This window comes from Myxine glutinosa, chromosome 4 (genome assembly GCF_964187855.1).
Source record: "Myxine glutinosa chromosome 4, kmMyxGlut1.1, whole genome shotgun sequence".
Classification (NCBI taxonomy): Eukaryota; Metazoa; Chordata; class Myxini; order Myxiniformes; family Myxinidae; genus Myxine; species Myxine glutinosa.
The window spans coordinates 136,518,851-136,534,815 of NC_136264.1; the positions used below are offsets into that span (position 1 = coordinate 136,518,851).

A 15,965-nucleotide genomic window follows, 5' to 3' on the forward strand; every position below is an offset into this window, starting at 1 on the left:
ATTAAAAATTCGTTTTGCCAATTTTAACCTCCATTTACCCAAAAAGTCAATATATGTGTAATAACGTCAGGTTACGTTAATACATAATAATAGCTCTTCTTTTATCAAGGGGGTCATGGAGTTCGCCCAATGTTAGTGTGGAGATTTAACGTGAAATGGATACGAAGCGCAGGAAGACATTTCTCAAGTGAAAAACGGGGGTCGGGTAGTATAACTACCGTCTACCGCAATCTCTTTTGATTTCAGACAGGTATCGAAAGATATCCTAATTGACGTAATTAACGGATATATGAAGAAAGACGAGAGAGGAAGAGGATGAAGAATAAAGAAGGTGTAGATAAATCGGAGGAGAAGAGGAACGAAGCATGAGGAGAATTCGGCTTTCGAGCGGAATCGGGAATGGAGACGAAAATAAAAACGAGGGAAAAGCATGAGGACAAGTCGTGCGGGTAGGGGGGGGGGGGGGGGGCAGTAAATGCGGGTACAGGTCACGTGAAGGGGTCTCATGATCGAGGGAAAAGTACAGAAACATTTGTGTGGGAAAGTGGCGGGTACGGCCATACGTATCCCCGGGTATCTCCCGCATTTTTCGGCTACTTCGCTCTCCAGACTGTGGGTATACCTTGCGATATCTGATCCAGGTACCTCGTTGAGTCGTTGTACTTCACAATAACTAATAAGGTATCGCTCGATTAGCTATAATCTCGCTGTATCTGATTCGGGTACTTGACTAACTCTTAATACCTGATAAGGTACCTTGCTGTACCTGATCCGGCTAGCTCCCAGTAACTCAGGTGAACTCACCGAGCGTCCAAGGTGCCCGGCCTGGATGTTTCCCACAAGCACCGAACTCAATCTGGGACCTCTGCCGCCGCTTGTCCATGTCCAGAGTTCGTCGCGGACGTTTCCACGATGTCGCAATCAGGTAAATAATGCACCTGTTCGGTAACGGGAATAAATACCACACTATCATCGTGTGATGCTGGCCAAACCTTGTGACCGCTCCTTTATTTTGGTTTAACACGACAAAATGCAAGATATTTTTTATTTTATTTCTCGAAAATGTCACTGAAGTGTTAAAAATTATTTTCAATAAATATTTGGCATTTTATACCCAATTAGTCAAGTAGGAAGGCTAGGTCCCCCTGCACCCCCCGGAGATATACTTCTAATCAGTGTTTCTAGATTGGTAAAAATGTGTAGAAAATGACTAGCTATGGCCCCAAGCTGAAAAAATGTCCCACATACCATTTTTATGCAAATTACTGCTGCAAATTTTATGCAAAATTATGCAAATTTTATGCAAATTTTTGATGAGGAGTAGAGTTGAGGGGTCTTTGAGGGCTTCATCGAGGTGCTCTCGGTTGCAAGACTGGGTCATTCTGAGAAGCACAGCAGGGTCAGAGATCATGATGTTCTCCTCCTCAGTGAATCTCTCCATCAACAGCCTCTCCATTGCCTCACACACTGTTTTGAGGCAAAAGAGGGACTTTGCGTAGGCCTTTCCACTGAGAACACCTTTGAGAGATCCACTTGTTACTAGTTGTGCCTCAAAGAGAATCTCTGCATATCCAGAACCACGCATCTTGTGTCCAGTGAGCATCCCGATGTAGTTCATGGATGTGTGGAAGGGTCCAATCGTTACTACATGACTAGCAAATTCATTTGGCCAGCGCCAGATGATGGGAAGGGCTTTCATGCAGACACCCAGATCAAATGTATTCAGGACCCATCTCTGACCCACCTCAGCAGTTGCTGCCTCGGAACGCTTCAGTAGCTCACGAACAACTGCGTTGTCTGTGATCGGTCTGTGCCTGGTGCCTGCATGGCATGGCAATGGCCTGCAGCCTGTGCCTGGGCTAGGGGGTTTCACCTCTGCAACTGGTTCTCCCCCACCCAGCAAATCAACAGTCGACTACTGCACGCCTATCCACCAACCGATCACAGACAACGCAGTTGTTCGTGAGCTACTGAAGCGTTCCGAGGCAGCAACTGCTGAGGTGGGTCAGAGATGGGTCCTGAATACATTTGATCTGGGTGTCTGCATGAAAGCCCTTCCCATCATCTGGCGCTGGCCAAATGAATTTGCTAGTCATGTAGTAACGATTGGACCCTTCCACACATCCATGAACTACATCGGGATGCTCACTGGACACAAGATGCGTGGTTCTGGATATGCAGAGATTCTCTTTGAGGCACAACTAGTAACAAGTGGATCTCTCAAAGGTGTTCTCAGTGGAAAGGCCTACGCAAAGTCCCTCTTTTGCCTCAAAACAGTGTGTGAGGCAATGGAGAGGCTGTTGATGGAGAGATTCACTGAGGAGGAGAACATCATGATCTCTGACCCTGCTGTGCTTCTCAGAATGACCCAGTCTTGCAACCGAGAGCACCTCGATGAAGCCCTCAAAGACCCCTCAACTCTACTCCTCATCAAAAATTTGCATAAAATTTGCATAATTTTGCATAAAATTTGCAGCAGTAATTTGCATAAAAATGGTATGTGGGACATTTTTTCAGCTTGGGGCCATAGCTAGTCATTTTCTACACATTTTTGCCAATCTAGAAACACTGATTAGAAGTATATCTCCGGGGGGTGCAGGGGGACCTAGTCTTCCTACTAGACTAAATGCGGTACAGACAATTCCCATTTTATACCTGTGTGAAGCATTTAAAACATTCATTTTATACCCAATGCGGTACAGACAATTCCCATTTTATACCTGTGTGAAGCATTTAAAACATTCATTTTATAGCCAATGCGGCACAGACAATTCCCATTTTATACCTGTGTGTAGCATTTAAAACATTCATTTTATACCCAATGCGGTATAGACAATTCCCATTTTATACCTGTGTGAAGTATTTAAAACATTCATTTTATACCCAAGGCGGTATAGACAATTCCCATTTTATACCTGTGTGAAGTATTTAAAATATTCATTTTATACCCAATGCGGTATAGACAATTCCCATTTTATACCTGTGTGTAGTATTAAAAATATTCATTTTATACCCAATGCGCCATAGACAATTCTCATTTTAAACCTGTGTGTAGTATTTAAAATATTCATTTTATACCTGTGTGTAGTATTTAAAATATTAATTTCATACCTGTGTGTAGTATTTAAAATATTATTTTTTATACCCAATGCGGTATTGACAATTCTCATTTTATACCTGTGTGTAGTATTTAAAATATTCATTTTATACCCAATGCGGTATAGACAATTACAATTTTATACCTGTGTGAAGTATTTAAAATATACATTTTATACCCAATGCGGTACAGACAATTCCCATTTTATACCTGTGTGAAGTATATAAAATATTCATTTTATACCTAATGCGGTATAGACAATTCTCATTTTATACCTGTGTGTAGAATTTAAAATATTCATTTTATACCCAATGCGGTACAGACAATTCCCATTTTATACCTGTGTAAAGTATTTAAAATATTCATTTTATACCCAATGCGGTACAGACAATTCCCATTTTATACCTGTGTGAAGCATTTAAAACATTCATTTTATACCCAATGCGGTACAGACAATTCCCATTTTATACCTGTGTGAAGCATTTAAAACATTCATTTTATAGCCAATGCGGCACAGACAATTCCCATTTTATACCTGTGTGTAGCATTTAAAACATTCATTTTATACCCAATGCGGTATAGACAATTCCCATTTTATACCTGTGTGAAGTATTTAAAACATTCATTTTATACCCAAGGCGGTATAGACAATTCCCATTTTATACCTGTGTGAAGTATTTAAAATATTCATTTTATACCCAATGCGGTATAGACAATTCCCATTTTATACCTGTGTGTAGTATTAAAAATATTCATTTTATACCCAATGCGCCATAGACAATTCTCATTTTAAACCTGTGTGTAGTATTTAAAATATTCATTTTATACCTGTGTGTAGTATTTAAAATATTAATTTCATACCTGTGTGTAGTATTTAAAATATTATTTTTTATACCCAATGCGGTATTGACAATTCTCATTTTATACCTGTGTGTAGTATTTAAAATATTCATTTTATACCCAATGCGGTATAGACAATTACAATTTTATACCTGTGTGAAGTATTTAAAATATACATTTTATACCCAATGCGGTACAGACAATTCCCATTTTATACCTGTGTGAAGTATATAAAATATTCATTTTATACCTAATGCGGTATAGACAATTCTCATTTTATACCTGTGTGTAGAATTTAAAATATTCATTTTATACCCAATGCGGTACAGACAATTCCCATTTTATACCTGTGTAAAGTATTTAAAATATTCATTTTATACCCAATGCGGTACAGACAATTCCCATTTTATACCTGTGTGAAGCATTTAAAACATTCATTTTATACCCAATGCGGTATAGACAATTCCCATTTTATACCTGTGTGTAGCATTTAAAACATTCATTTTATACCCAATGCGGTATAGACAATTCCCATTTTATACCTGTGTGAAGTATTTAAAATATTCATTTCATACCCAAAGCGGTATTGACAATTCCCATTTTATATCTGTGTGAAGTATTTAAAATATTCATTTTATACCCAATGCGGTATAGACAATTCCCATTTTATACCTGTGTGAAGTATTTAAAATATTCATTTTATACCCAATGCGGTACAGACAATTCCCATTTTATACCTGTGTGAAGCATTTAAAACATTCATTTTATACCCAATGCGGTACAGACAATTCCCATTTTATACCTGTGTGAAGCATTTAAAACATTCATTTTATAGCCAATGCGGCACAGACAATTCCCATTTTATACCTGTGTGTAGCATTTAAAACATTCATTTTATACCCAATGCGGTACAGACAATTCCCATTTTATACCTGTGTGAAGCATTTAAAACATTCATTTTATAGCCAATGCGGCACAGACAATTCCCATTTTATACCTGTGTGTAGCATTTAAAACATTCATTTTATACCCAATGCGGCACAGACAATTCCCATTTTATACCTGTGTGTAGCATTTAAAACATTCATTTTATACCCAATGCGGTACAGACAATTCCCATTTTATACCTGTGTGAAGCATTTAAAACATTCATTTTATACCTGTGTGTAGTATTTAAAATATTAATTTCATACCTGTGTGTAGTATTTAAAATATTATTTTTTATACCCAATGCGGTATTGACAATTCTCATTTTATACCTGTGTGTAGTATTTAAAATATTCATTTTATACCCAATGCGGTATAGACAATTACAATTTTATACCTGTGTGAAGTATTTAAAATATACATTTTATACCCAATGCGGTACAGACAATTCCCATTTTATACCTGTGTGAAGTATATAAAATATTCATTTTATACCTAATGCGGTATAGACAATTCTCATTTTATACCTGTGTGTAGAATTTAAAATATTCATTTTATACCCAATGCGGTACAGACAATTCCCATTTTATACCTGTGTAAAGTATTTAAAATATTCATTTTATACCCAATGCGGTACAGACAATTCCCATTTTATACCTGTGTGAAGCATTTAAAACATTCATTTTATACCCAATGCGGTACAGACAATTCCCATTTTATACCTGTGTGAAGCATTTAAAACATTCATTTTATAGCCAATGCGGCACAGACAATTCCCATTTTATACCTGTGTGTAGCATTTAAAACATTCATTTTATACCCAATGCGGTATAGACAATTCCCATTTTATACCTGTGTGAAGTATTTAAAACATTCATTTTATACCCAAGGCGGTATAGACAATTCCCATTTTATACCTGTGTGAAGTATTTAAAATATTCATTTTATACCCAATGCGGTATAGACAATTCCCATTTTATACCTGTGTGTAGTATTAAAAATATTCATTTTATACCCAATGCGCCATAGACAATTCTCATTTTAAACCTGTGTGTAGTATTTAAAATATTCATTTTATACCTGTGTGTAGTATTTAAAATATTAATTTCATACCTGTGTGTAGTATTTAAAATATTATTTTTTATACCCAATGCGGTATTGACAATTCTCATTTTATACCTGTGTGTAGTATTTAAAATATTCATTTTATACCCAATGCGGTATAGACAATTACAATTTTATACCTGTGTGAAGTATTTAAAATATACATTTTATACCCAATGCGGTACAGACAATTCCCATTTTATACCTGTGTGAAGTATATAAAATATTCATTTTATACCTAATGCGGTATAGACAATTCTCATTTTATACCTGTGTGTAGAATTTAAAATATTCATTTTATACCCAATGCGGTACAGACAATTCCCATTTTATACCTGTGTAAAGTATTTAAAATATTCATTTTATACCCAATGCGGTACAGACAATTCCCATTTTATACCTGTGTGAAGCATTTAAAACATTCATTTTATACCCAATGCGGTACAGACAATTCCCATTTTATACCTGTGTGAAGCATTTAAAACATTCATTTTATAGCCAATGCGGCACAGACAATTCCCATTTTATACCTGTGTGTAGCATTTAAAACATTCATTTTATACCCAATGCGGTATAGACAATTCCCATTTTATACCTGTGTGAAGTATTTAAAACATTCATTTTATACCCAAGGCGGTATAGACAATTCCCATTTTATACCTGTGTGAAGTATTTAAAATATTCATTTTATACCCAATGCGGTATAGACAATTCCCATTTTATACCTGTGTGTAGTATTAAAAATATTCATTTTATACCCAATGCGCCATAGACAATTCTCATTTTAAACCTGTGTGTAGTATTTAAAATATTCATTTTATACCTGTGTGTAGTATTTAAAATATTAATTTCATACCTGTGTGTAGTATTTAAAATATTATTTTTTATACCCAATGCGGTATTGACAATTCTCATTTTATACCTGTGTGTAGTATTTAAAATATTCATTTTATACCCAATGCGGTATAGACAATTACAATTTTATACCTGTGTGAAGTATTTAAAATATACATTTTATACCCAATGCGGTACAGACAATTCCCATTTTATACCTGTGTGAAGTATATAAAATATTCATTTTATACCTAATGCGGTATAGACAATTCTCATTTTATACCTGTGTGTAGAATTTAAAATATTCATTTTATACCCAATGCGGTACAGACAATTCCCATTTTATACCTGTGTAAAGTATTTAAAATATTCATTTTATACCCAATGCGGTACAGACAATTCCCATTTTATACCTGTGTGAAGCATTTAAAACATTCATTTTATACCCAATGCGGTATAGACAATTCCCATTTTATACCTGTGTGTAGCATTTAAAACATTCATTTTATACCCAATGCGGTATAGACAATTCCCATTTTATACCTGTGTGAAGTATTTAAAATATTCATTTCATACCCAAAGCGGTATTGACAATTCCCATTTTATATCTGTGTGAAGTATTTAAAATATTCATTTTATACCCAATGCGGTATAGACAATTCCCATTTTATACCTGTGTGAAGTATTTAAAATATTCATTTTATACCCAATGCGGTACAGACAATTCCCATTTTATACCTGTGTGAAGCATTTAAAACATTCATTTTATACCCAATGCGGTACAGACAATTCCCATTTTATACCTGTGTGAAGCATTTAAAACATTCATTTTATAGCCAATGCGGCACAGACAATTCCCATTTTATACCTGTGTGTAGCATTTAAAACATTCATTTTATACCCAATGCGGTACAGACAATTCCCATTTTATACCTGTGTGAAGCATTTAAAACATTCATTTTATAGCCAATGCGGCACAGACAATTCCCATTTTATACCTGTGTGTAGCATTTAAAACATTCATTTTATACCCAATGCGGCACAGACAATTCCCATTTTATACCTGTGTGTAGCATTTAAAACATTCATTTTATACCCAATGCGGTACAGACAATTCCCATTTTATACCTGTGTGAAGCATTTAAAACATTCATTTTATACCTGTGTGTAGTATTTAAAATATTAATTTCATACCTGTGTGTAGTATTTAAAATATTATTTTTTATACCCAATGCGGTATTGACAATTCTCATTTTATACCTGTGTGTAGTATTTAAAATATTCATTTTATACCCAATGCGGTATAGACAATTACAATTTTATACCTGTGTGAAGTATTTAAAATATACATTTTATACCCAATGCGGTACAGACAATTCCCATTTTATACCTGTGTGAAGTATATAAAATATTCATTTTATACCTAATGCGGTATAGACAATTCTCATTTTATACCTGTGTGTAGAATTTAAAATATTCATTTTATACCCAATGCGGTACAGACAATTCCCATTTTATACCTGTGTAAAGTATTTAAAATATTCATTTTATACCCAATGCGGTACAGACAATTCCCATTTTATACCTGTGTGAAGCATTTAAAACATTCATTTTATACCCAATGCGGTATAGACAATTCCCATTTTATACCTGTGTGTAGCATTTAAAACATTCATTTTATACCCAATGCGGTATAGACAATTCCCATTTTATACCTGTGTGAAGTATTTAAAATATTCATTTCATACCCAAAGCGGTATTGACAATTCCCATTTTATATCTGTGTGAAGTATTTAAAATATTCATTTTATACCCAATGCGGTATAGACAATTCCCATTTTATACCTGTGTGAAGTATTTAAAATATTCATTTTATACCCAATGCGGTACAGACAATTCCCATTTTATACCTGTGTGTAGTATTTAAAATATTCATTTTATACCCAATGCACCATAGACAATTCTCATTTTAAACCTGTGTGTCGTATTTAAAATATTCATTTTATACCTGTGTGTAGTATTTAAAATACTAGGGCATGCCCGTACTATATATATATCTAAAATTATATCCCCCCCCTCTATTTACATGAAATGGTTTGGTCCAAAGCGAACGGCTTGCGAGTACGGTGACAATCCCCCCCCTCTATTTACATGAAATGGTTTGGTCCAAAGCGAACGGCTTGCGAGTACGGTGACAATCCCCCCCCTCTATTTACATGAAATGGTTTGGTCCAAAGCGAACGGCTTGCGGAGTTTGGTAAAGAAATCGCCATCGCGTGCACAAACGCGCAGGAAAGCGAATGAATCGCAAATTAGTTTGAATTAGTTTTAAAACATAGTTTAACGGCAACATAGTTTGCCAACGTGAAATAAATGAATACGCTCTCAAATGTGCCGTCCGAGGCAGAGTCTGTTCGCCACGTTCGGCACACGTGATAGCTCGCTGCTCTCTGATTGGTTGAATCGTTTTTTGGACATAGCTCGCTAACTACTTGTCCGATTAATATGAAACGTTGAAAAGGCACATCCTTGGGTCCCCAGCAATATACCTGGCAAGTTGCAAGTATATCGGACCGGTAGTTGTCGCGAAACAGCGGTCACAGACAAACACACAGACACACACACAGACACACAGAGATTACTGGAATTATAGATAGATTAATTTCATACTTGTGTGTAGTATTTAAAATATTATTTTTATACCTAATGCGGTATTGACAATTCTCATTTTATACCTGTGTGTCGTATTTAAAATATTCATTTTATACCCAATGCAGTATTGACAATTATCATTTTGTACCTGTGTGTAGTATTTCAAATATTCATTTTATATCCAATGTGGTATCGACAATTCTCATTTTCTACCTGTGTGTAGTATTTAAAATATTCATTTTATACCCAATGCAGTATTGACAATTATCATTTTGTACCTGTGTGTAGTATTTAAAATATTCATTTTATATCCAATGTGGTATCGACAATTCTCATTTTATACCTGTGTGTAGTATTTAAAATATTCATTTTATACCCAATGCGGTATTGACAATTCCCATTTTCTACCTGTGTGTAGTATTTAAAATATTCATTTTATACCCAATGCTGTATAGACAATTCTCATTTTATACCTGTGTGTAGTATTTAAAATATTCATTTTATACCCAATGCGGTATTGACAATTCCCATTTTATATCTGTGTGTAGTATTTAAAATATTCTTTTTATACCCAATGCGGCATTGACAATTCTCATTTTATACCTGTGTGTAGTATTTACAATATTCATTTTATACCTGTGTGTAGTATTTAAAATATTCATTTTATACCCAATGCGATATTGACAATTCTCATTTCATACCTGTGTGTAGTATTTAAAATATTCATTTGATACCCAATGCAGTATTGACAATTCCCATTTTATACCTGTGTGTAGTATTTAAAATATTCATTTTATACCCAATGCGGTATTGACAATTCTCATTTTATACCTGTGTGTAGTATTTAAAATATTCATTTTATACCTGTGTGTAGTATTTAAAATATTCTTTTTATACCCAATGCGGTCTTGAAAATTCTCATTTTATACCTGTGTGTAGTATTTAAAATATTGTACACCGCACCTTTCCTATGCCATCTCCAGGCATTGCAAACCGTCATTGCTGGGCACCGAAGGGGGCTCGGCAGTGACGCACGCTGAAAGGGAGTACTCAGTTTTCACTCTGGTTGTTGTTTTCTTTCTTTCTTTCATGTTTGTTTGTTTGTTTGTCCGGGCGATATCTCAGCCATCCTTTGAGCTGGGAAGGTGAAATTTCGGCACAATAGTGAGCACGTGCTTTGTCAAAAACGGTATTTTGTGTTTTTTGATTAATCAATTAATTGAGGAGTTATTTAATTATTAGTTATTCATTAAGTTCTTATTTAATTAATCAAATTTCCTTTCTCTTCTGACCATTAACTCGGGCACCTTTTGAGTTAGTAAGCTGATATTTGAACATGCCAATGACCAGGTGATTTGGCTGCAAAGGCTATTTTTGATTTATTAATTAATCAATTAATCAATTAATCGATTAATTATTTAATTATTCGATTAATGACTTTTTTTTTTTTAAGTTACAGATTCTGATGAAATGGTGGTGGTTTATGTGTTCTATGACCGAATTGATTAATAATTTAATTTTGTAATGATTATTATTTATTTATTTTCATTATTAATCATTTATTTATTTTCTTTCTCATTTGGCCAATATCTCAGGCACCTTTTGAGCTCGGAAGCTAATATTTGGACATGAGTGACCAAGTGATGTGGCTATCAAGGATATTTTTGATTTATTGATTAATCAATTAATCAATTAATTGATTAATTATTTAATTATTCGATTAATTACAAAAAATAAAATAAAATCATTTGCAGATTCTGATGAAATGGTGGTGGTTTACGTGTTATATGACCGAAATGATTAATAATTAAATTTTTTAATGATTATTATCTATTTATTTTCATTATTAATCATTTATTTATTTTCTTTCTCATTTGGCCAATATCTCAGGCACCTTTTGAGCTGGGAAGCTAATATTTGGACATGACAGTGACCAAGTGATGTGGCTATCAAGGATATTTTTGATTTATTGATTAATCATTTAATCGATTAATTATTTAATTATTCGATTAATGACCTAATTAATTAATTTTTTAAGTTACAGATTCGGATGAAATGGTGGTGGTTTATCAAGGATATTTTTGATTTACTGATAAATCATTTAATCGATTAATTATTTATTGATTAATCGATTAATTATTTATTGATTAATCAATTAAGTTTTTTAATTTTTTATTAATGACCTATTTAATTAAATTTCTAAAAGATACATCTTTGGATGAAGCACTAGTGGTTTAGTTATGCTATTAGCCAATTGATTAAGAAAATATTTTGTGATAATCTTTTATTGATTTTAATTATACAATTAATCAATCAATGAGTGTACACCTCTCCCTCCCAATGCAGCCTCTATGAGCTGCACTGCGGTATTGCCGGGCGCCGGAGGCGCCCCAGCAATGCCACGCTGTAGGATATTTAATTATTTGGCATGGGGGCGGTGTACTTTGAATGTATCTGTACTTGTTTGTTTGTTTGTTTGTCCGGGCGATATCTCAACCATCCTTTGAGCTAGGAAGCTGAAATTTCGGCACAAGAGTGAGCAGGTCCTTTGTCAAAAACTGTATTTTTTGTTTTTTGATTAATCAATTAATTGAGGAGTTATTTATTTATTAGCGATTAATTAAGTACTTACACATTTCCTTTCTCTTCTGGCCATTATCTCAGGCACCTTTTGAGTTAGGAAGCTGATATTTGGACATGCCAATGACCAGGTGATTTGGCTGCAAAGGCTATTTTTGATTTATTAATTAATCAATTTATCAATTAATCGATTAATTATTTAATTATTCCATTAATGACTAATTATTTATTTTTTTTAGTTACACATTCTGAAGAAATGGTGGGGGTTTATGTTCTCTGACCGAATTGATTAATAATTTAATTTTTGATGATTATTATTTATTTATTTTCATTATTAATCATTTATTTATTTTCTTCTTCATTTGGCCAATATCTCAGGCACCTTTTGAGCTCGGAAGCTAATATTTGGACATGAGTGATCAAGTGATGTGGCGATCAAGGTCATTTTTGATTTATTGATTAATCATTTAATCGATTAATTATTTATTGATTAATCGATTAATTATTTATTGATTAATCAATTAATAATTTAATTTTTTATTAATGACTTATTTAATTACATTTCTAAAAGATACATCTTTGGATGAAGCACTAGTGGTTTCGTTATGCTATTAGCCAATTGATTAAGAAAATATTTTGTGATAATCTTTTATTGATTTTAATTATACAATAAATCAATCAATTAGTGTACACCTCTGCCTCCCAATGCACCCTCTATGAGCTCCACTGCGGTATTGCCGGGCGCCGGAGGCGCCCCAGCAATGCCGCGCTGTCGGATATTTAATTATTTGGCTTGGGGGCGGTGTACTTTGAATGTATCTGTACTTGTTCATTTTATAGCCAATGCGGTATAGACAATTCTCATTTTATACCTGTGTGTAGTATTTAAAATACTAGCAACAGTACCCGCCCTACGGGCATGGCTTCAATTGGGAAGCCCAAATGAAAAGGAAAAATATCAGAAATTGAAGGCTTTTTTATTTTAAACGATTCATATAAACATCCGTTGAATCATATCACACGCAAATCATCAAAATCTAAACAGTGCATGGCTAAACAGTACATGGACGATCACGTACCATGTACGTCTCGCGTCTCGCTCGTTCTCATGTTGTCCCGATAATGATCCTTCCGCAGGTTCACCGACGGAAACCTTGTTACGACTTTTACTTCCTTGAGACAGTCACGTTCGCTCATCTTTTCGGTGCACCGGCACGAGCCGAGAACGGCCCGTGCAGGGGCTGATCCGAGGATCTCATCAAACCGTCCAATCGGTAGTAGCGACGGGCGGTGTGTACAAAGGGCAGGGACTTAATCAACGCGAGCTGATGACTCGCGTTTACTGGGAATTCCTCGTTCCTGGGACACTGTCTCACGCCCCAGTCCCCATCACGGTTGGGGCTCAGCGGTTTACCCGAGCCTGACGGCGAAGGGCAAGGTACACTCTGGCCCGTCCAGTGTAGCGCGCGTGCGGCCCGGACATCGAAGGGCATTAAACGTTCATTAAACATTAAACATTCATTAAACATTAAACGTTCATTAAAGGATCACAAAACGAAAAACATTACGAAATTACGTTCACACCGTCACGTCAAACACTACCATGAAGACATGCATCGTCACAACATCGTCACAATAAGAACATCGTCACAATGAATGTTATGCGAACGTGAATTGTTATGCGGGAGTCTAAACCTGAGAATGCTGGAGACCAAAGCTGAAATTGGGAAAACTAAATAGCCTATTTTACTCCCGGAGATCCCAGGATTCCCCACCCAAAATATCTTTGCGATCGGTTCAGCAGTTTTTACGGTACCTTCGAACAGACAGACAGATGGACATTTAGTGAATTATAGTAATATCGTCACAATGAGAACATCGTCACAATGAACGTTATGCGAATGCGAATGTTATGCGGAGTCCAAACCTGAGAATGCTGGAGACGAAAGCTGAAATTGGGAAAACTAAATAGCCTATTTTACTCCGAGGGGTCCCAGGATTACCCACCCAAAATATCTTTGCGATCGGTTCAGCAGTTTTTACGGTACCTTCGAACAGACAGACGGACATTTGGTGAATTATAGTAAGATTCATTTTATACCCAATGCAGTATAGACAAGTCTCATTTTATACCTTTGTGTAGTATTTAAAATATTCATTTTATACCCAATGCAGTATTGACAATTCTCATTTTATACCTGTGTGTAGTATTTAAAATATTCATTTCATACCCAATGCGGTATTGACAATTCTAATTTTATACCTGTGTGTAGTATTTAAAATATTCATTTTATACCCAATGCGGTATTGACAATTCCCATTTTATACCTGTGTGTAGTATTTAAAATATTCATTTTATACCCAATGCGGTATCGACGATTCTCATTTTATACCTGTGTGTAGTATTTAAAATATTCATTTTATACCCAATGCGGGATTGACAATTCTCATTTTATACCTTTGTGTAGTATTTAAAATATTCATTTTATACCTGTGTATAGTATTTAAAATATTCTTTTTATACCCAATGCAGTATTGACAAATCTCATTTTATGCCTGTGTGTAGTATTTAAAACATTCGTTTTATACACAATGCGGTATTGACAATTATCATTTTATACCTGTGTGTAGTATTTTAAATATTCATTTTATACCCAATGCGGTAGAGACAATTCTCATTTTATACCTGTGTGTAGTATTTAAAATATTCATTTTATACCCAATGTGGTATTGACAATTCTAATTTTATACCTGTGTGTAGTATTTAAAATATTCATTTTATACCCAATGCGGTATTGACAATTCTCATTTTATACCTGTGTGTAGTATTTAAAATATGCATTTTATACCTGAGTGTATTATTTAAAATATTATTTTTTTATAGCCTGGTGTTGGCTTCGCGGTTAGGGTGCTGGCTTGGGATCCTAGGATTCTGGGTTCGAATCCCGGTCGTTCGCTGAATTAACACCAGGGGGGTTGACTCAGCCTGTCATCCATCCGAGGTTGGCAAATTGAGTACCAGCTTGCTGGGATGAATGATCCTGGTGTGTACCCCAGTTTAGAATAGGTACACTGTATCCCTGCGCATCGTGAGAGGCGACCAAGGGTTGGCGTCAGGAAGGGCATCCGGCCATAAAAACATTGCCTCAAACAGGGAACCATGATTGTCATGGGGCCCGCAAGGCTAACCCCCACTCTAGCGTGGAAAATGGCCTTAAAACGGTCATTCATATACAGTCACGTGAAAAAGTAAGTACACCCCATGTAAAGTTTTGACTTTTTCAACATATTTCAACAGACAGCTATTTGATCTTCATTTCAACAATATTGATAGATAAAGGTGATATAATACAACAAATATCATGAAACATTTACATTTTGTTGTCCATTGTATAATATAAATAAAGATAAATGCAAATTTCGCATGTGGAAAAAGTAAGTACACCCCTACATTTATCACCACTTCAAATACCTAAAATTAGAATCAGGTGTCACCAGCTCAGGTGCAAATGATTAGAACATCGTTAGAGAGGATCTTGGAGGAACCTGTCTTATTTAAACCTCAGATATTTCGTTTGGTTTGTTCTTTGTTGTTGAAGTGTGCGACGTCACCATGCCTAGATCAAAAGAGCTCTCTGAGGCCTTCAGAAAGAAGGTTATAGATGCCTACGAGTCTGGGAAGGGATTTAAAAAGATCTCCAAACAATTTCAAATCAATCATTCGACTGTTCGGAAGATCATCTACAAGTGGAGAAGATTCCAAACAACTGCCAACTTGTTCAGGCCAGGCCACCCCAGCAAGTTCAGCCCGAGAGCAGACCGTAAGATGCTGAAAGAAGTCTCTAAGAACCCCAGAATGTCATCACGGGACCTACAGGTAGCTCTTGCCACTGTTGATGTCAAAGTGCACGAGTCTACCCTTAGAAAGAGG

The 15,965-nt window shown here is 35.1% G+C and overlaps 1 protein-coding gene across 1 annotated transcript in view; it reads left to right on the plus strand.

Annotated features, from left to right (window-relative positions):
- The first annotated feature begins 522 nt into the window (after positions 1 to 522).
- Positions 523 to 15,965, plus strand: part of LOC137425294 (T-box transcription factor TBX1-B-like) — a 143,405-nt gene continuing 127,962 nt past the window's right edge. The window contains exons 1-2 of the mRNA XM_078776464.1: positions 523 to 641; positions 780 to 925. Of these exons, the coding sequence (XP_078632590.1) occupies positions 913 to 925 (13 nt within the window). The 5' untranslated portion in view covers positions 523 to 641; positions 780 to 912. The remainder of the gene's footprint in view (positions 642 to 779; positions 926 to 15,965) is intronic.